This window comes from Aptenodytes patagonicus, chromosome 1 (genome assembly GCF_965638725.1).
Source record: "Aptenodytes patagonicus chromosome 1, bAptPat1.pri.cur, whole genome shotgun sequence".
NCBI classification, from domain to species: Eukaryota; Metazoa; Chordata; class Aves; order Sphenisciformes; family Spheniscidae; genus Aptenodytes; species Aptenodytes patagonicus.
Window position 1 is genome coordinate 221,156,738 of NC_134949.1, and position 19,963 is coordinate 221,176,700.

Sequence of the window (19,963 nt, forward strand, 5' to 3'; positions counted from 1 at the left end):
CAGACTCAGAAGTGATTAATTTTTTTAAAAGATAATGCTGCCTTCTGCCTCTAGATCTATTTGGGCTCTCCCACAACAAAGCCAAGGTAGTTTCCTAGTTGAGGGGAGGCAGGATTTGACTGAGTATATGTGTAGGATTTGTGTCTTTGAAGGATGGCAGTGACATTGTAACCTCCTAAATATCAAAATTCAGGGAAGAAAATGGGTTCTTTAATAATCTATTAAGACCTAGTGACGCTTACTTTCTTTTAGTGGGGATACCATTGGGGCTTGGAAATAGTTTCTTTCTGTTGTAATTGTCTCAGACCCAGCTTTTCAGACTAAGTGCTGAGTAATAGATTTTTCCTTTAGTGTTGGCAAAATGTTTAAGAATGTGAAGATTAATATGCAAATATATGGGGTTTTGCAATCTCAAGCGAAACAGATAACCTGGTACTGAGTAAGGGAGAGGCCTTGGGATAGGTCTGTCTGTAAAAGTGTCTGTAGTATTAGTTTCTTTTGTATTGAAATTATTTAACTTGTTCCCTGGAGAAAGATTAATTTAGCTGCAAAATGTCAACACTAATGGTATCAAAAGCACAATGTAACGATGGGAATGATCCATCTCCATTTTCCAGTCCCAGTTCAGTGATTTTAGCCATGTTGCATAAAAAAGTTCCAAGTCTTAAGAAGTGAACATTTTTCTCTCCTCTCCAAACTCTGGACTGCTTTTAAGTGAGAGCTGCCAGCTGTGGTTTGAATCTTGGCCTGACTGGAGACTATAACATTTGTTTTCTTTTAGTCTCATGGACATAATTGAACTTAGGCACAAAGAATAAAAAACAGCACCGTATTAGCCACTAAGCTACCTGGCTGCCTCCATTGCATTTTTAAAACATTGCACTATTCTGCATTTGTGGTTAAGCAGCAAATGGCTTTCAGAAAGGGTGCCCTCCTGCCCACCCCAAAAGATTGCACAGGACAATATATAGAGAAAATTCAGACCTCTAATATGAGTTTCACTTTATTTTTTTAATTTCATAGGCATTTGTTTCTTACCCCGGCAGCTGGCTTGCAAGATGAATTTCCTAAGGATGAAATGAAAGAAGTAGAGTATAGAGAGTATGCAGGTAATGCACATACCAGCAGCTTATAAGAACTGATAGGTCACTGAACATTTAAATACTTTATATTTCTGAAGTTTTTTATCAAACTGCCTGTTTTACATGGTAAACACTTAATTTCCCACTTCATTGCAGCCACCACAGCAATGATAGACTGTAGTTTGCGTTAAGAAGACAAAACCACAATCTGCCTGTAATACAGTGTTAAAATTGAAATTGGTGTTTAGAGCGTTGAATGTAATTACTCATACAGAGCTAGCCTGGAATGTGGTTAATAGGATCGGCCATCTTTTATGAAGATACAATTCGTATCTTAATCAGTTCTTTACTGACCCATATCATCATAACCTCATTATATCTTGTCCCTGAGAGGACACTCTTGAACTCTACGCTGGCTTTCACTTCAAGTCTACATGCATTTTACCGTCATTCAGCTCATAGAGGTACACTGGAGTTAAATTATAAATAAATCCCTAGTAAGAGGAGATGAAGCTGCATGGAGCTCAGCCTGAACTGAAAATCTTGGTAAGCAGTACTGAAGTTTGGGCTGAATCTCCATCTATTCTGGTAGGTGTACCCAGGAAAAGGGTATACCATTAGGCAAGAAGGACCGTATGAGTGTGCTTATCCATTCAGGGTGGTTTGTGTGGATTCCTTAGTATCACGTTTTATTTACTCACTTTGTGTGAGTAGAAGAAAGAGGGAAAAAAGGATAAAATTAAATCAAAGAGGTAAGTTCCAAAAATTGAAGCCGTACACTTACAAATACATGAATGAGTCTGCTGAACTTCTGATCGGTTCCAGCCATAGGTGGGCCTTTCTGGAACCATCAGGCACCAGCAAACATGTTGACTAAGACTTCTGAATTAGATATATGTTTACTTTGAACGGTTCAGCTCTATTACCTTTGCTAGACCTTTATAATAGTTACTGGGAGGAGTAGGTTTTGTTCCAATAAGCTGGGGTCAAGTCACTGTCCTGGGCAAACATATAACTTGGTAGTCCATGTCCAGAATGGTCTATCATCCTAAGAATTAGTCAACTACAAATGTGAGCTCTTCAGGGGAGTTATAAGTAGACTAGCTGTGTTTCAGGAACTTGTATATATATACATATAGAGATACATCCATAGATATAGAAAAAGTTTATACTTGTTTTTGCTGCCTTTCCTATTTTTTTAACTATTCAGGGCTATATAGGATTTAAGTTGAACTGATAAAAGCTCATTTTTTTCCCCTGCCCTGTCCCACAGACCCATTACTTCTAACTTCCGACCAACTTCAGTCCCTGATCTTGATCAGAAATTGTGAACAGAAATAAACATAGAAAAATCAGTGAGCAAAATCAACATTTGGCTTGGATTGCCAATTAAAAATCCTACCAAGCTGTTCTTTACATCGCACTGGCCAAGCCACATTGAAGATTGCAGGCAATGCTCATACCAAGTACTAATTCTGATCTTCATAAAGCTTAGCAATTACATACACATCATTGTCTTCTCTTTAAAAAGTAAAGACAGATGGAGATGAAAGCCTCAGAAGTGCCACAGTCCCCTGTCAGAAAAAATATGCCTTTCCAAAGATTCAGTCTAAAACAGAGAATGAGAAGCCTCAAGACAGTGATGAGGAGCTGTGGGAAAAGTCATTCACTCCAACTCTTGACAGCTTGTTGTATGAAGATGAAAGAGATTTCCAGGTATGAGTTAAAGTAATCGGATCTTTCACTGACACAAACACATTTCAGTATGGAGCATGAGCTACTGCCAAGAGCATTCTATTCCCAGTGGTGTTATGGCAGAAAAAACTCCAATGACTTTTACCTAGTGTACAATTCAGATGCTTAATCATAGGCATCTGGTGCTATTTGAGATGGTTAATATGCTCCCTGTCCTTTGGATGCTGGGCCAAAAGAGCATAGGTTCTGTGTCATACGGGCCAGCCTCATGTGGATGTTTTGGATGCCTTAGGGCATTTCTGATAGCACAGGACACATCATTTTGGCAATTGAATGGTGTCCTAGAAATCAGCATATGTGAGTGTCAAATTCCCCCTAGAAAGAATTCTGAATGTCACCTAGTGACAGTTTTCTATGATATTGCACAGACTCGTTTGCTTGGATGCTGGTCCTTTAGAATTTATGTTGCATAGTAGTATTAAAGGATCAACAAGGAATTTATTCCTTCAACAGAAAGCCAGGATGAAGGTGTTCCTGGGTGCAAAACACAAGGGTTGAGAAAATACAAAGGTACGGGTTATATGTAAATAGGCAGAGTTTGCGTGGTTCTCGAAAGAGGTGGTGGCACCTGCTTCAGGAGATCCTCGATCCTAGGTTGCAAAAAGATGTTTCCTGGGTGCCTTTGATACTACACTCTTGAGTTACGAAAACTTGAATACATTTCTAAAGAACTAATTACTCTCAGAAAATACGTTACTCTACATCATCTATTTCTACTGCAAATTAAAGATGATATAGATGTGGTGCAGACTGCAGGGCTTGCTGTGTAAAGATACTTCTCCATAATGTTTCTTTACTCTTGAATGTTCTATTCAAACTTACTCAATAATGAGTTTTAAAAACAACAATAACAAAAAACCCCCCACCCAACAACAACTCTTTTTCTAGAAATTTGGCATTAGTTTGATTAATACCCTGCAACTTGTGTTCAGAGAAATCATCCTGTTGCCTTGATCAGAGGCTAACTTAAGGAGTGGCTCTGTCCTGAAGAGTCATTACAGAAAAAAGCTGAACATTTAACAAAAAAAATCTGTCCAGGTGTTACCTTGCAGTTGTTGCCTTGGGAGAGGAATATTAGCTTTACTTCTTTCTTCCTGCTGTTAGCACTGCCGAGCCCACCCCACTGAGGGCCATAGGTGCTGCTGACATTCTTGTACTTCCTAATAACGAAGGTATAATTGCAAAGAGTGGAGTTGCATTGGCAACTATTATGAAAGCATTTATTAAATAGAGGTGATTCAAGAGCTTGCACTGTAGGGTTCCTTCTTCCTTCTCCCTGGCCTTGGCTGTATGGTCCTGCTTCTGCCCTTAGGGAACCTGTAGTGCACATCAGCCTTTTCTGTAGCTGATTCACACACTAACCCAGCAGAAAAGCTTGCCTTTTTTTCTTCTCCTGAATTAGTTTTTTGTTGGGTTAGTCAACCTATTTGACTTAGAGGCTTGGAGGAGACCAGAGCCAGCACAGACGTGGTGGAAGCACACGGCTGGACTCGGACCTCTCTCCGTTGGCAGTAGTGAGCTGTTGGATTAGTTTAATTCTTTTCACAGAACTGAACTTGGGAGCAGAGTTTGGTTTGCAGAGAAAGTGTCATTGGTGAAAACACACAGGAAGAGAAGAGGGCAGCAGGGCTGCAGCCTCCTAAGATGAGCTGGTTTGTAAACCAAGCCCATTAACACTGACATTACCAAACATAGCAACCCCAGGGCAGCATCTTTACAGTTGCTTTTAAAAGGAAAGTTGCTGTTTTTTTTGAAGAACGGCTGCTTTTCTATGTAATTGTGGAAGAATAATATTCTTTCTTCTTAAGGAATACTTAAAACTGGGTCCTCTGGAGACAAAGCTAATGTGTGTGGTTGGAAGAGCCGTGCCTATTCATAAAGAACCAGGAGAAATGCCAGGCAGGAACCACAGAGAAGATGGCATTATTGGTAAATCAGACGGGCACATCACAGCTCAGATGATCAAGGCCTTATCTAAAGAAAAGGTTGGTTAAAAAAAGACAAGCTGCGCTGTTAACATAAAAACGTAACATTCTCAGTTCATTAAATATTTGCTTTGTTCTTCAGCGATTGTGTGGCACTGGGCTTTGTGGAAACTATTTTTGAGTGCCCAAATCATGATTTACACATATGAGTTTAATGAGAGGTCTGTCTGTGTGCAGACGGTTAATTGAAAGGTTGCTTTCCTTACCACTGTGAGAACTCTTGTGCACTTCTTGGGCTTCTCAATCCAAGTAGCTGCACATCTATCTAATAAAGGATCTGAGTTAATATTTAGTTTCTGTGGTCCTCACTTGCAAGCTGTCAAATGTGGAATTCCCTCTTGATCAGACACAGAATGGGTAAAGGCAGGCTGCCATAAAATGTAGACCTGTTACAAAATACTTAATACCCTGCTAAAGCAGAATCTAATTTATCCAAGCATAATTCAATTATTGCTAGAAATTGAATGTTTGGATGCATTTTATCTGTCTCCATAAAGCCCCTACTTAAATATATTGAAAAAACCAGAAATTAATTGGGTGGAAAAAAACCCCAGAGCATCATCAGTCTAAAATATATATATATTTTTTTTTTAGAATTGGCCAAATACATTGTGTAACCCTGTATCTTTGGTTTGTGGCTAGTCTCTGTGAACATATATCTATCTTAGTGCATTGATTCAGTGGGGTTCTTTTCCACTCTCATTGCACATCCTGGACACCCTATCAAGAGTACATGATGCAGTTACTTCCCCACAGGCACAAGTAAGCATCTGACCTACGCATATCCTATTTAGAAACTCATGAAAGCACTGAATAATCTGATTTAAACCCTTGACGGCTTAATCAGCTGTTTGGAATAAAGCTTTTTAAGAAACTTAAACATTTTAAACCACCTGTATCTATGCAGTGTCTCATCTTGTACTTCAGTGCAAACATTTTTCATTTTTCAAGCGAGCTCAGATATTCCTGCCCAGCAGGTGTCTCCTTGAGTTGCAGGTGAGTTGAACTGTTCTCTGGGCTCCACTGATTGCAGCTCCTCAGAAACCGGGCTCACAAGCAGACATGTAAAGGTAGGAGCCTTAATCTCAGACCGAATCTCACTTGCGTTGCCATGTAGTAAACAGTTAAATGAGTTTGGACATGTCCCTGCCATAACCCAGCTGAGTTACCGCAAAGGCTGAGGTGACTCCTAGCGCTCGAGTTTCTGAGAGAAAGGGGATCCATACTTGCGAGGTGGTAATGTTTTCAGCGCAACAGAAGCCTCCCCTTGGCTACATTGGCTTTCTTTGGGTGAAGTGCAAGCCCCATGAAGTGGCTTACTTGAAAGAGAGATTAGTTCTGCTCAGTGATTAGTTTAGCTTTTCTTTTAGTCACAGAATTAGAATATGGCTTATGCTGAACAGCTTTTCAGTTAAAGAAAGGCCTCTCCTTCTTCCCACCACTCCCCAAAGGGCGTTTACATTTCCTAGCAATGTAAATGTAGGGCCAGTCTCTACGCTTCTCTTTGATTATGCTCATACTGCATACCACCACGTGTAGGACATATGGCAGGCAACATAAACTTGTACCTTGGAAAAAAGAAACTGTGCTTCTTGAAGCCACTGTTTAGCCTTTTACCATAAACGCCTGTGTGGGTGAGAGGGAGTTAAAAAGAAATCTGAAACATGCTAATTAGGGTACAAGCCACAGGCAGCCTGCACAAGCCAGAAGCAACAGCCTGTGGCGAAACGTATTTAGTGAAGTGTCCCAAATCCCCTTGATTTCTATAGGATTAGTATTCAGGCCAGCGTGAGGCTTTTATATGGAGAAAGCTAGGTCTTCAGCAAATGAGGCGTCTGGATTTGATAATTTTGTTACTGGCAAAATCTCTCAGAAATGAGCAACATGTTGTAAAACAGAGGGCTGATCAGTCCACTTTCTGGCAGCACAGCCAACGCTTCCAACTCCTGCTTATCAATGGGAGTCGGGGTTCACGACTCCACTTAGGACAAAACTTACAGGAGTCACCCTTAAATTCCCAGCATTATGAAATATCTGTACTGTGTTTCTGTTGCGCAAGCCAACCATAGGACACTAGTTAGGCTACAAGATGCAGAAAAGGATCCATGTGTCCCCACAACTATAATCCAAACAAAGCCTCGGTTGAGCTGGAGTTATGTATTTAACTGGCACGCAACTCTAAGAAACTTGCAGTGTCAACAGGAAAAAAACCTCACAAGTGTTCACTGGAAATTCAAAGTTGAAGAAATATGAGCATCACCCAAGCTGCATGTAAGCATGTGGTAATACAAGCCATTTTAATAGAACTGACGTCCACGTGCTGGAACTGAGAAACATCAATCCACCAAATGCCGAAGAAGCACCACGGAGTGGGGTGGGCTGCACTGCTAGCCTGTATCCACTCAACTGTTAAAGGAGCTGCTTACCGTGGCACACTGCTGGTTTGAACCCTCTCAGACCAACTTCCCTGTAGAGTCAAGCAACCGGATTATATTGCCTTATAGTCTGGCTGTGCAAGTACGAGCTCTCCCCAGCCTGAGCTGCGGGGAATGTAGGTTACTTTACTTTTGGTCTGGTTTTTGAGAGGTTTGCAGCCAGGTTATATAACAAGGCAATCCTTCCACAGGTTCAGACCTGCATGTTTTGGGAAATGAGGGTAGGAGACTTGTTCTGCAGCATTTGTTCTTGTCTGGCTGCTTTCTGAGAGAGAAGTTATTAAATGCTCTGCTTCTGTGGGCCAAAAGGAGTTTGCCAGAATAAGGTCAAGGCAGAAGCTAATGGACTGAAAAGTTACACTGTAGTGACAAGCAAGGAACGGAGACTCTAATGGTATTAGCGTCTTAAGCCACTGATGTTTTGCAGCTGGACGTTCCTCTGAAAAAGACTTTCCCTTGGATTTTGAGCCCATGGTCGAAGTAAGGACATTTCTCTGTAACACTACACTTCAGAGCTCATGTTCTGCAGACTACCACAAACACGATGTTGTTTTAGGACGTGACATGGTAACAAGATGCCAACAACTGTTCCCGTATGTGACCCATAGAACATCTCCACTGAGCCACGGAAACCTGGGATTTGACATGGTGCTGGATCTTTTCCTCACTTTTAGTGATTAAAGTGCAGCAAGAGGCTAAAATTGTATCAAATAATGCCTTTCTAGAAAAACAACACTTGAGCTATTGCTGTAGCTGGCACGGGGAAGTTCAGCAGTTACCACTGTGAACAGAGATCTATGCTATGAAAATAAACCCAAGGCCTCAGCTCTCCTCGTATACCACAGCTGCCGGGTATGCAGAGCAATATGCTTGCATCCAACACATTTTCAGTACCGTTATCGGCTCACACAACAGAACTTTTAAGGAAGTTGGCTGTTTGTTCCAGGGCTTTTTGATCTTTGCCTCAGGAAATTTCATCAGCAGACAAGCAAGAAAAGAAATAAGAAACGTGTTTTACTCAACTCGTAGACCGATTTGTTATCTTGGGCAAGTCATCTCCCACAAGCGAAATGGATATAGTATTTACTCAGCCTTCAGATACAAAAGGGTGCCAAGCGGCTGGCAGCAGTGTTACACCTTCAGGGGAACCTGTCCAGGGTTCTCTCCTCCTCGCTCATTCCCCTGATCTAGCCAGGATGCAGTGTACTCATCAGCCAAGTCCCTTCATTCCCCAGTTTGAACACGGAAAACATCAATAACTCACAGATTTTTCTTGGGCAAATTCAGCAAAAGATGTCAAGACTGTTTCTGTTCTCTCCCCCTGCAGTGTGAGGGAGCTGCAAAGGTCAAGTCAGAAGATTGCCAACAGGCCAAGGGGAAAGCTCTTACTTAGTTTACAGATGCTCCCATTAACATTGATTTTTCTTCTGTATTCAGCACATTTTTCCACAACCCCCCACATTACCTTGCCAATCTTCTGCTCCCATCAGCATTTCCTGTCTTTCCCAGCATTTTTGGCACCTAATCCTCATTTTTCTGCCACAATCTTTATCTCAATTATGTCACAGCCTTCAAGTTGCAATTCAATTATGTCGCTACAAAATTTATACCAGGCTCTGAAAACAGGCACTTCGTGTCTAATAAGAAATGCAGGGTTTCACCCCGTCCCCCCTTCTTGCTGAAGGGCTGTTCGGCAGCTGGGGGAGTCTGTGACTTATTCCAGTAGCTGGTTGAATGGACCATCTGATGTCACGTAAAAATGGTTTTTAAATGTTTCCTGAGGTACTCCCAGTGTCAGTTCATTGCATGTAACAGTTCAGTTTAGTTTGTGACTTTGAAACAAAGAACAGAAGCAGCAAAAGAATTTAGATTTGTCTTCAGACGAAGATTCTACATTCGGGCTTTTAGAAAACGTATGAAGCTACTAACTGGCAGGAGTGATTGTCTCAAGAGGTAACTCCAGATGTTTTAATTATATAATTCTCTGATTTAAAAAAATTAAAATATTGTGACAATTCTGACACACTAGTTTCCTTCACAAAGCTCTAGAAAAGAACCGCAACCCTCTAACAAACCACTGTACCCTCCCCCGCTTGCTAGGAGCAGGCAGCTTTCCTAGACAGAGTTTGCTCTTCTAGATTAAACAGCCTTTGAACTCAATTTTGAGGGGAACCAGGTTTTCACAACCCCCCATTATTGAAAATGGCCAGTAATTCAAAAGAAACACATCTATGAGCTATGCTTTTTAAATTAAGCTACAACTGAGTTATTCCAGCAATACTGAAAGCAAACATTAGGAACAAAGTAAATGGGAAAATAATCCTCAGGGAAATTCTCAAGCCAGTTTGTCTCTGAAGAGTAAACCAAAAGCAAGGTTTATTAGCAAGGTCTCCGACAAGAAAGCGAACACAGCTGCTGTGCAGGTTAGAAGAACACAGAGCAACTATGAGTCAGCAGTAAAGGATAACAGGTGAAGAGTTCCTCATCCCTGCAGAAGAGCTGTTTGTGTTTGTTTGGGGATTTTTGGCACCTGCATGATTTGCAGCCTCAGGTCCACAGCCCCACAAAGGGGGCCCAAGGGATCGAAAAGATCTAAGACTGCAGATTTAGCCTCAGTGAATAGCCTCAAAACAGAGACAGAAACCCCTGTGCAGAGAGCATCACAGACCTAAAAGGATGACAAGGTTGGTGTCTGTTTTTATCATAACCCAGCACAGTGGGCTACGGAGGAGGAGGAAGGTCTATATTAATCTTTCACATAAGCTATGGACTGTGCTCCAGAACAATTTGTACCCTGGTAGTTACTGATTTAGCTACTAGGACACAGATGTGCACCTTTTTTCCAGCTGACCCCCAATTCAGACAATTCACACCTTTGGTATTCCGAGTGCAAGCAAAAAACTAAAAAGCAGTTGTTCTCCGGTGGTGCAGTCCCACACTGAAAGCCTCATTTGCAGGAAGGTAAAGATTTAAGGAAACTGTCTACGAAACTCCCCAGATCCGGGCACATGCATTATATACTCTAGAAGTAACAGGTTCAGGTTTCTTTAATTCATGCTTTTAGAAACAAATTTTAAATCTACCGCTCTGTACTGATCATTTTATAATGCACATCCTTCAGGACAAGCCTCAGGTAGTTGAGAAGAAGGAAGTTCCATTTATGTCACAAGTCCCTGTGATGAAAACCAGGTTCTAATGCAGACGATGGTCTGAGCAAGCTGTTCAAAGCTTCACCAGCATTAACTGCTGCTGGAAGATTAGGGAAGATACCTAAATAATTATTTTAGCACATTTATACTTCTTGCTCAGTTATAAACAGCACATTTATTGCCATTAATATTTTGAAGAACTAGAAGATTGTGAAATACCATATTAAGTAAGGATGAAGGGATTGAGAGCAGCCCTGCCGAGAAGGACTTGGGGGTACTGGTGGATGAAAAAGCTGGACATGAGCCAGCAACGTGCGCTCGCAGCCCAGAAGGCCAAGCGTATCCTGGGCTGCATCCAAAGAAGCGTGGCCAGCAGGTCGAGGGAGGGGATTCTGCCCCTCTCCTCTGCTCTGGGGAGACCCCACCTGGAGTCCTGCGTCCAGCTCTGGGGACCTCAGCATAAGGAAGACACGGACCTGTTGGAGCGGGTCCAGAGGAGGGCCACGAAAATGGTCAGGGGGATGGAACACCTCTCCTGTGAAGAAAGGCTGAGAGAGTTGGGGTTGTCCAGCCTGGAGAAGAGAAGGCTCCGAGAAGACCTTATTGCAGCCTCTCAGTACTTAAAGGGGGCTTATAAAAAAGATGGCGGAAAAGTTTTTAGCAGGGCCTGTTGTGACAGGACAAGGGGGAATGGCTTTAAACTAAAGGGAGGTAGATTTAGACTAGATATAAGGGAGAAGTTTTGTACGCTGAGGGTGGTGAAACCCTGGCACAGGTTGCCCTGAGAGGTGGTGGATGCCCCATCCCTGGAAACATTCCAGGTCAGGTTGGCCGGGGCTCTGAGCAACCTGCTCTAGTTGAAGATGTCCCTGCCCATAGCAGGGGGGTTGGACTAGATGACCTTTAGAGGCCCCTTCCAACCCAAACTATTCTATGAATCCGGCTCTTAGTGAGACAACTCATTACAGCAGAACCAAGGCCATCTACTGCAGCACCACCACCAGGAAGATGGTGTATAGATCAGGCCGTTCACAGATTCACAGCGCTGCACTTCCTGGAATACAATATGCACATATGAAATACATTTGGTATTTTATTAAGTAAACAAAGCCATTATCAGTGCACATTGTAAGCAGCAAAAAGAAAAGAAGCACCTCAGACTTTCATACTGTAACAAAAGTTCTGTGGAAGCTGCATTTTATTTGAAAATCCACCCATTTTTGCTAACATACATTTTAATATTTTAAACAAAAATAGAATCTGCAGAGACAATGCAGCAAGTATGCTTAATTCATGTACAGAATTGCTTTCATATCACTGACTATCCTTCTGAAGGCCCCACTCCACCCAGAAGTTATGATGTATTTACACAAAGCACCGATCAACAGTGCTACTTTAATTCTTCGTTAACTAAATACCCACTAGACATATGTAAGGAAGCTACTTCCCCCTTTTTTACTTTTAAAAGGTACATGATCATAATCATGGCACTAGCCAAATGAAAAGGCTTTCCCCCCCAACGCACAAACACCTTTTTTTTTTTTTATAACAGGAAAGAAGGAAAGTCTTAAAGTGAAAGCAATTCCTCACATTCATTTTGGAAAGGCCTTATAATGTCAAATGTAAAAATAATGACATGCCAAGCACAAAGCAATAAAGTTCCTTCCCAATGCACTAATGCTGAATTAAAAATGTAGTGCTTCTTCTAGTCAGTTAACTGTTCCCTTGCAAAATCCTAGGCACAGAATTGACTATAAGGATTAATGCATTTTACAGCTCTTCCCTAATTCCCATATATACTGAGAATTCATTAGATTCAGACCTTTAAAATATTTAGTGCTCTGTATGTCAGCTGAAAAGCATTCTGAATCAGATTCATTCTTTGTGGATAAAAATCAGACATACTGTATACATCCATACTCGTTTTCATAAGGAGGTTTTTTTGATACAATATTAATGTTAAATTGATAATCATAAATAAATACAAACAATAATACATAAGGAATGTCTACTGCAAACTGAATATATAATTTTTAAAAAAAGTTAATTTCCGTTACTGCTGTGCCTACATTTGTGAGGACTGAAGAAAAGGTAACTGCAGAATTAAGAGTTAGGATTTGACCCTCCCCTGCCCAGAGTCTTGTTTCGAGTTACGGTAAAGGACGCATCTCTCCATGCCAGACAGCATTTCCAAACACCAATCTCAATTTCCAGAATAAAGGCTTCTCTTCGTAGGTTACTGATTATGGATATTATTAGAAGCTGAAAGTATTGATGTGTTAGTCACCAGGACAAAAAATAGATCTTAGTCTTAATTCATGGCAATTCTTGGCTTTGTATTGTATATTGACGTTTTCTTACGGAGTTGTCCCGGGTTCCTTCATTGGCCTTCATCATTTCACCACATCATTTAATGGAAGAGGAGAGTTTGAGAGAATGAAGTTCTTTTTTTTCCTGGAAGTGGGGGTTTACTGGTGAGCACATCTTTTCGGAAACGTTCCTTTCTCTTCCATCTAACGCAGTTACATAAACTGAATCTGGAAAGATTAAAAACCCTCATGTTAACATCCAACAGAAGTAGGACTTCACTATAAACCTGTGTTTTCTTCAAAAAATTTACATTCTTCAAATGCCCAAGCTACCCCAAGATCTGAAGCTTTGAATAGAAACAAAAATTTTATGAAAACAGGGCCAGAAAGCAACCAAAAGCCATCAGGAGGTTTTTCCAACCACACCAGCCTTTGGAACACCTCTTTGCACTAAGCTGGTTTGTCCAACAATAAAAACCCACTACTACTTCGCCATGCAACATTGTCACCAGCGGCAGCGTAACATGGATCGACATCATTACAAAGAGAACTCAAGGTCACTTTTCACGCTGAACCAGAGGAAGTGCCCAAAGAAAAGCAGATGCTGCGTGCAATAAAGCCTACTCTTTCTTTACACTACGTATTCTTGAATTTTTTCATGTTTTCACTCATTTTTGTATTTAATTCCCACCTGCCCCAGACTGATAAAAAAAAGAACAGAAGAACTCCAGTGCCCATCTGTACCAAAATTTAACCCTCGCACACCTGAAACCAAGTCTCTTCTCCCACATGAAGTGAACTCTTTGGTCAAGCAATCTGGTGAAGTGCACGAGCAGACTGCCAGCAGCAGTCAGGTGTTTGCTGATAACCACGAACCCTGAGCATTTTCCTGATGAAGTGGTAAATACCCAGTAGTACCAGTTCCTTCTCCCCAGCTGCAGCAAGCTACCTTGTGTGCTGGCTCTTGCAGTTCGGAAAGCAACTATCAAACTTTATTTCCAAGCAAACTGAAGCAAAATGACTTGATCGGGCCTTTTAACTGCTGCAGTTAAGCATACGGAGTTTCCAAGTCACTTCCACAATGCTTCCAACTCAACATGACTTGTTTTATTTTCTTCAGGAACAGTTCTAGTCACGTTAATAAAACTTGAGTTAGAACTTTAATTTCGCTTTATATCACAAAAACCAGCATCTCCCCAGAATAATGGACAATACCTAAGTTGTTCTACAAGAAATCCTGGAGAGAGAGCTCTGCAAAGGGATCCTTTCCTGAGGCTCTGTGAGGACTCTGACTGGAAGGGCTGGATGCTGCAGACAGCTAGTAGGAAAGACGACAGAGAAAGGGAAAGAAAAAGAAAAAAAGGTCTCAGAATGACAGAATATGAAAGCTGAACGTGTAATGAAAGGACAAGGGGAGGTTAAGAGGCAAACTTGGCAGAAATCAACTATTAAAACAAGGTGTTTGGTCATATGGAAAACAGAAAGCCTCTTCAATGGTCGGTGTAATGCAGAAACAAGCTGGATGTGACCCTCCAGAAAGGAAACTTAATTGGCATTTGCCAAATAAGCAGATAACCTCGCACTTTCACAGCGGTTTTCTTCAAAAGAAGATACAAAATGTTAAGCCTGACACTCCTGTGAAACAGGTTAGCACTCTCCCCGCTTTACCGGCAAAACTACGTATTGGCAGGGAGAGATGAGACTGGGGGACTGGCCAGAGCACGGCAGCTCCAGAAGGAACAGCCTTCAGCATCTTTTCCTCTCAAAATAGGTTGTGTATAAAAAGAAGCTGGAGAGCAGACAACCGACAGTTGTCAATTTGGGGCCCAGAAGGAGAACACAGGATATATTCTGGGGGTAGGAAAAAAAAAATTGGATGAGAGTTTGTCAACCGCTGCCGTTTTAGGCAGGAACTGAAGACTGAGGCCGATAATCTATACTATCTGTACTAACAAAAATCACACCCTATAGCCATGTATTTAAAGCACCACACTACAAATTCAGCCATATGAAGCACGTAATTTACAAGTAGGTAATACTGGTGTTCCAGCTGCTGCTGCTGGAAGGGACCAGTAATCTCCAGGCCGTAATTGCAAGAGTATCTGCTATTTGTTGATTTATTTTTTTTTTTTAGCCCTTTTCCTTCTTTGTTAGTACTTTCCCCCTTATAAAATGGTGCTTTATTAAATTCTATTTGCTCTCCTCCCTCATAGAGCTCGCATGTTTTTGCAGTTACAAGTAAAACAGTCAACTTTCTCCATTTCAGATTCCATCACTCTAACAATTTACTCATAATTGAGTCACTAATCAGCAGTGCATACTTGCACTTCATACCCACTGCAAAAAACATCGTATGAAGAGGTATTTCCTCTAGAAATACTGAATGCCTGCCAACCTACGCATGACAGGGAACATGCTTATGGGAACTGCTTGCAAAAGTGCCCAGAGTGTAAATATCACCATTGCAAATTTAATTTTTTCACGTTAATGTCTGTCTCAGAAACCACGTGGGGAGGAGGAGTTCTTTCAGGATCAGTACTCTCTATCTGGGTTGGTATCTTTATCTCCCTCCCGAAACCCCACTCCCAATAGGGCACTCGGATCCAGTCCCCATAAACAGATTATGGAAGAGTCATGAGGCAGAATGGGAAGTGCTTGAGAAGCAGTTTCAGGTTGTCAGAAGTTCCCCCTTTTAAACTTGGTTCTTCCCTTTGGAAAGCCGCAGGTCACAGACCCCACCACTCTCCAGGATTTGAGCCAGACTAACGATAAAGTCCAACGGAGCCCTAACTTCAGCAAGGCGTGCCTGCTGCGACTGGAGTTCATGAGACATTCTTCCTCTTCACGGTCAAATGGCTTGAAGTCACATATTAAAAGTCCTGTTAAATTGAGTTGGCAAATCTCCAACTGATATCAAGTCCAAAATAACGTCCCAGTTTGAAAGCAGTGTGGAAGACTGGTAGGTTCAGAGCTCTGACGTTTGTGCAACATCAGCATGTAACCAGAAACAGAGGCGAAATTTCAGGAAGCCTGTTCGGGTTAAATACTGGGCAAGGACTTGACAATGCTACTTCCTAGATGCCACAGCCAAATTCAGACAAGACACAATACCTTACAGTAAATATGTATTTTAATGAGGTTCCTCTAATTATTAAAAAGGAGGCCTAAAACAAAATGTGGAAAGTATAGTTAGACAGTTTCCTCCATTGCATCTATCCAGAATACCGCTTACAAACATATCTGAAAACCGGAACCGACCGCAGCAGTTTCTAAGGAGAAGCATTTAACAACAGCGCTGGCCATCAGTTTCTCCAGCGCTAATACACCTAGAACTGTGGATTTAGCCTCCTTACTGCCCTGCGCCTGTATGATCTGAAATGCTGAAATGAACACTGTGCTGGATCAGACCCAAAGCTTAGTCTCACCTCCAACAGCAGTCGTCACTTCTTGCTGCTTCCAACAAAGACAAAAACTCCCCGGAGTCACAGAAACACAGAAGAACCCCTCCACGCATGAGTGTTATGCTGATTCCCAACATTAGCTAGATACTGGTTTCTCATTAAATGAGTCTGTCAAGCTGTTTTAACACATATTTTAGGATTAATGTGCCAAAGGAGCACCTGTGAAGTCTACTTTCTGGCATAAGTCTGCCCCGAACTATATAGCCTGTTCTTCCAGTTTCAAAAACACAAAACATTAAAAAAACCAAAACCAACACCCGCCCCCCCCCAACCAACTTGCTCATCTGTACATTTACCTATTTTCATCATCACCAGGCGCTCGCTCCTACTACTTTTTCTGTACGATTCAGTGACGTTAACAACTGCAGTGTTACAATTCATCACACAGATGCTGGCAGTAGGCAGAGTAATTTCTTTAAGATTTAAAATGGAATAAAATTTTCACTACCCAGCTGCTTCCCCTCCTAAGGCTATGTCCTTTTGGGGGTAACCAGACCAGACTATGTAACACTTAGAGGCACACCACTGATTTGTCAGCACTCTACCATTTTATATTAGCTAACAGGACGATGTTTTTGGTGGCGGTGAACATTCAAGCGCCGCCATTGTGCATTACGACGCTCAGGTCTTACAATGGGTAGTTTATATTCCAGTTAACTGTATCTTATTCGGATCTGGCTTGTCTGAAATGTTTTGCGTTTGCTGTACGGTATCACATCTGCCATCGCTCTGGCTACTCTTTAACCTTGTTTGGACCATTGATTCAGCCTGTCCCTTCCTCATACACACACACTCTCTCCCCCTCCACCAGCTAAAATTTAATCACACAGCTCCGACCATTCTCACTGTTCTGGGTAGCACGATATAACATTTTGCAGTGAGGAAAACCTACTATTTTATCATGATGAAAACTATTATTTCTCAAGTGGGAAGTACTGACCCTAACGCAAGATAAGTAATTTCAAAGAAAAGAGGTACACACCAGTTTCTTTTAAAACTATGAATAACTCCTGCACCTAGATTTTCAAAGCAGCAACTGTTCTAAGTCTCATTCTTGACTGTTTCAAATTATTTTGCCCTTAAAAAAACCCAAACTAACCTTGCTTTTGACAGCAACAATTAGAAATAAAATTGCATGCATGTAAACAGAACACTTCAGAGGCAAAATAGGTATGTCTAGAGGTAGGAAAAGTATATTTATTAAAACAAATCCTTAAGAGTATCAAGTTAGGAACACCAGTTTAAAATCACAAAGAAACTGGACAACATGGGATGCCTATTTTACCACTCCGTCTACAAAAGTAGGAGGAGTTCCCAACACACCACAACTTGGCAATATAATTTTTTGGCAACAACTTCCTATCTGTCATTATGCTTTTAGGTACATTCAAGTTTCTTTATTGCAGACAGCAACCAAGATCTATCAGCAGACTAGAGGTAAGTGATATAATCCAGTGCTTTAAACGTAAATATTAAAAGCAATTTACTTTTTGGCAGTGATGACACCACGGACAAAACCTGTATTAGAATAACGGTGTTTAGAGCGATTCACGTGGGATGTAGGCCGTTTGAATTGTGAGCCTTTCAGACAACCATTATGCACTCTAAGATTTGTTTACTCACCCCAAGAACACACGTTTTTATTTCTTTATTTTCCATTTCTATTTCTGGCACAACAGGAGCACGAACTAAACCTGAACAGACAAATATGCTCTCAGAAGAACCCCAAGACTAAGCGTACAGTAAATTTAGTGCAATACTACTGTAACTCCCCTCCGTGGCTATAGGTTAGTAAATGCCATCTCTGCTGCGTATGAGGAAGAAGCTCTCGCACGCAGCCTTTGCTTCATTTAAATTGCTTTACTGATGTCAGACTTGTGAAAACTCAACACCCGCAAGCAACGCAGACTGCGTGTCTCGGGGAAAACCCTTCCTGGTCGCACAGCAAATGCCGATTCAAAGGGTGTGCTGTCTTGCAAATTAATTCTCACGGGAGCCAAACATGTTGTCAGATAAGCGATAGATATAATAGAGCTCTACACACCTCACTTGTGACTAATTCCTCTTTCTCCTGTCATGACAGCCAGCTGGGATTCAACCTAGACCAAGCCCTGCAATGTCAAATGAAGCAGAAAGGCTCACCTACCTAGTCAGACCTACCTACCTGTTTATAACCGAATTAGGCAAGGCAGCAGATTTTTTTTTTTTTTTTTAAAAGGGACATTTCAAAATTGATGTTTTGGGAATTGCAGAAAAAAACTCTTATCCTTAAGGATCCTTTAACTTGTTCTCTATTTAAGTATCATAAGCACATTTTTTCCCCTTGAAATAGTATAAAACCCAGGTGAACGACACCAAATCACTTAAATTTGACAGTGAACATGCAAAGCAGCTCTCAGAAGTCCAAGAGAAAGCCAACTGAAAACTGCGTTTCTAGCTAAAGAAATCTAACAGCATCCCTTTCAGATAAAGCCTTTTAAAAAAATTTAAAAAAAAAAATCTATTTTAGCAAAGACAACGGACATACTGCCCACTGGCAGCACACAACACAGCCTCTCCTGTTAAGGATCAGATTCAGGCACTGGAGAAAGGTTTGAGGTTCTTTTCCTTTCCAACCTACTGCTGAATTCTTTTCCCTCCACACTCTAGTCCCAAAAACACACCCACCCCCCAACATATACTTGAGTGAATTTATACGTGCATGTTTTTAAAGTCACCTATAAAGCCAGAGCTCTTTATAGTAAGATCAAAATACAGTCCCAATATATCACAGTTTCCTAACAGAGGCATGATGTGCAGCGTGAACTTTGACAAAGAAACACTTGACTAGTAAGTAAAACCACACTGTTAATACTGGAGTTCTGATCTGCCAGCTGAACTTGGCTCTGCCTCCAACTACGGTTCACAAACACAGCAAAGTCTTAACGGTCTCAATATTTTCTGAAAACAGTATGAAGGCGTTCAAGGTTATCCATCCCCTCTCCCGGCTATTTTTTTTCCCCAGTGTTTTTCCTACTGCAAAAAAAAAAAACCCTATCTTCAGATGGCTACTGGGTTACAACAGTGAGTTCAGACAGACACTTCCCAGTGACAGAAGTTTGCAAAACAAACAATAAAAGGTAGGTATTTAACTCCAGTATTGATAGAGTCAGTTCTTCTCAATGTTCAGAGTAACCCTTCAGCGCACTCTTTTATTCCAGTACGTCAGGTAATGAATTTACACACGACATCACGGGAAGCAGGAAAGCAGGCAATTTAAGGAACGCTCCATTTAACGTAACACCTTTAACAGGGAAAGGCCAGACAGATTTGTAGAGCTATCAAGTATCTTCACTATGCTGTAAATACCATCTTCTGCAAAAACTCAGAGGAAGACAAAGACCTTTAGAGGATACAACGGTTAAGACTAGATGCACGTGCCATGTGCCTCCCGCTGAGAGTGGTCAGTACTGACTACCAGATGTTGGGTTGAAGCTTCACCAAGTTTGATACCGTGTTCTTTTCAAACCCATCTGTAACAGCCATAGACTTAAAAGGCTACATACACCCCGTTTGTCCCCTGCAAAATGCTGCCATATCAGCATGCAGCTTACACTTAAAAAAGTTTACAGCTACTGCCAGACTTGGTTACTTTATAATCTAATACTTTTAAGTGTAACGGGTCAAAGAACAGTGCCACATACACTTAGGAAAAAGCTGTAATAGCACAATCTCACCATGCTACACTTGGAGGTAAAGCAGCAGAGAACACAAGCTTTGGGGGAGAAGCCTGCCTTCAGCAAACGGT

General features: G+C 41.4%; 2 protein-coding genes across 14 annotated transcripts in view; one reads left to right on the top strand and one right to left on the bottom strand.

Annotated features, from left to right (window-relative positions):
- The window catches only part of CCDC83 (coiled-coil domain containing 83), a 31,845-nt gene extending 16,141 nt beyond the window's left edge, over nucleotides 1-15,704 (top strand). For all 4 annotated transcript variants that reach the window (XM_076328417.1, XM_076328416.1, XM_076328419.1 and 1 more), the window contains 4 exons: nucleotides 1,024-1,109; nucleotides 2,614-2,798; nucleotides 4,646-4,822; nucleotides 15,435-15,704. In XM_076328417.1, coding sequence (XP_076184532.1) covers nucleotides 1,024-1,109; nucleotides 2,614-2,798; nucleotides 4,646-4,822; nucleotides 15,435-15,626 — 640 coding nt within the window. In that variant the 3' untranslated portion in view covers nucleotides 15,627-15,704. The remainder of the gene's footprint in view (nucleotides 1-1,023; nucleotides 1,110-2,613; nucleotides 2,799-4,645; nucleotides 4,823-15,434) is intronic.
- Nucleotides 11,487-19,963, bottom strand: part of PICALM (phosphatidylinositol binding clathrin assembly protein) — a 68,294-nt gene continuing 59,817 nt past the window's right edge. For 8 of the 10 annotated variants that reach the window (XM_076328413.1, XM_076328412.1, XM_076328410.1 and 5 more), the window contains 2 exons: nucleotides 13,931-14,033; nucleotides 11,487-12,943 (listed from right to left, as the gene is read on the bottom strand). In XM_076328413.1, the coding sequence (XP_076184528.1) occupies nucleotides 13,941-14,033 (93 nt within the window). In that variant the 3' untranslated portion in view covers nucleotides 11,487-12,943; nucleotides 13,931-13,940. Of the gene's footprint in view, nucleotides 12,944-13,046; nucleotides 13,844-13,930; nucleotides 14,034-19,963 lie in introns of those variants that run through there. The other 2 variants (XM_076328406.1, XM_076328408.1) reach the window with 2 other exon arrangements.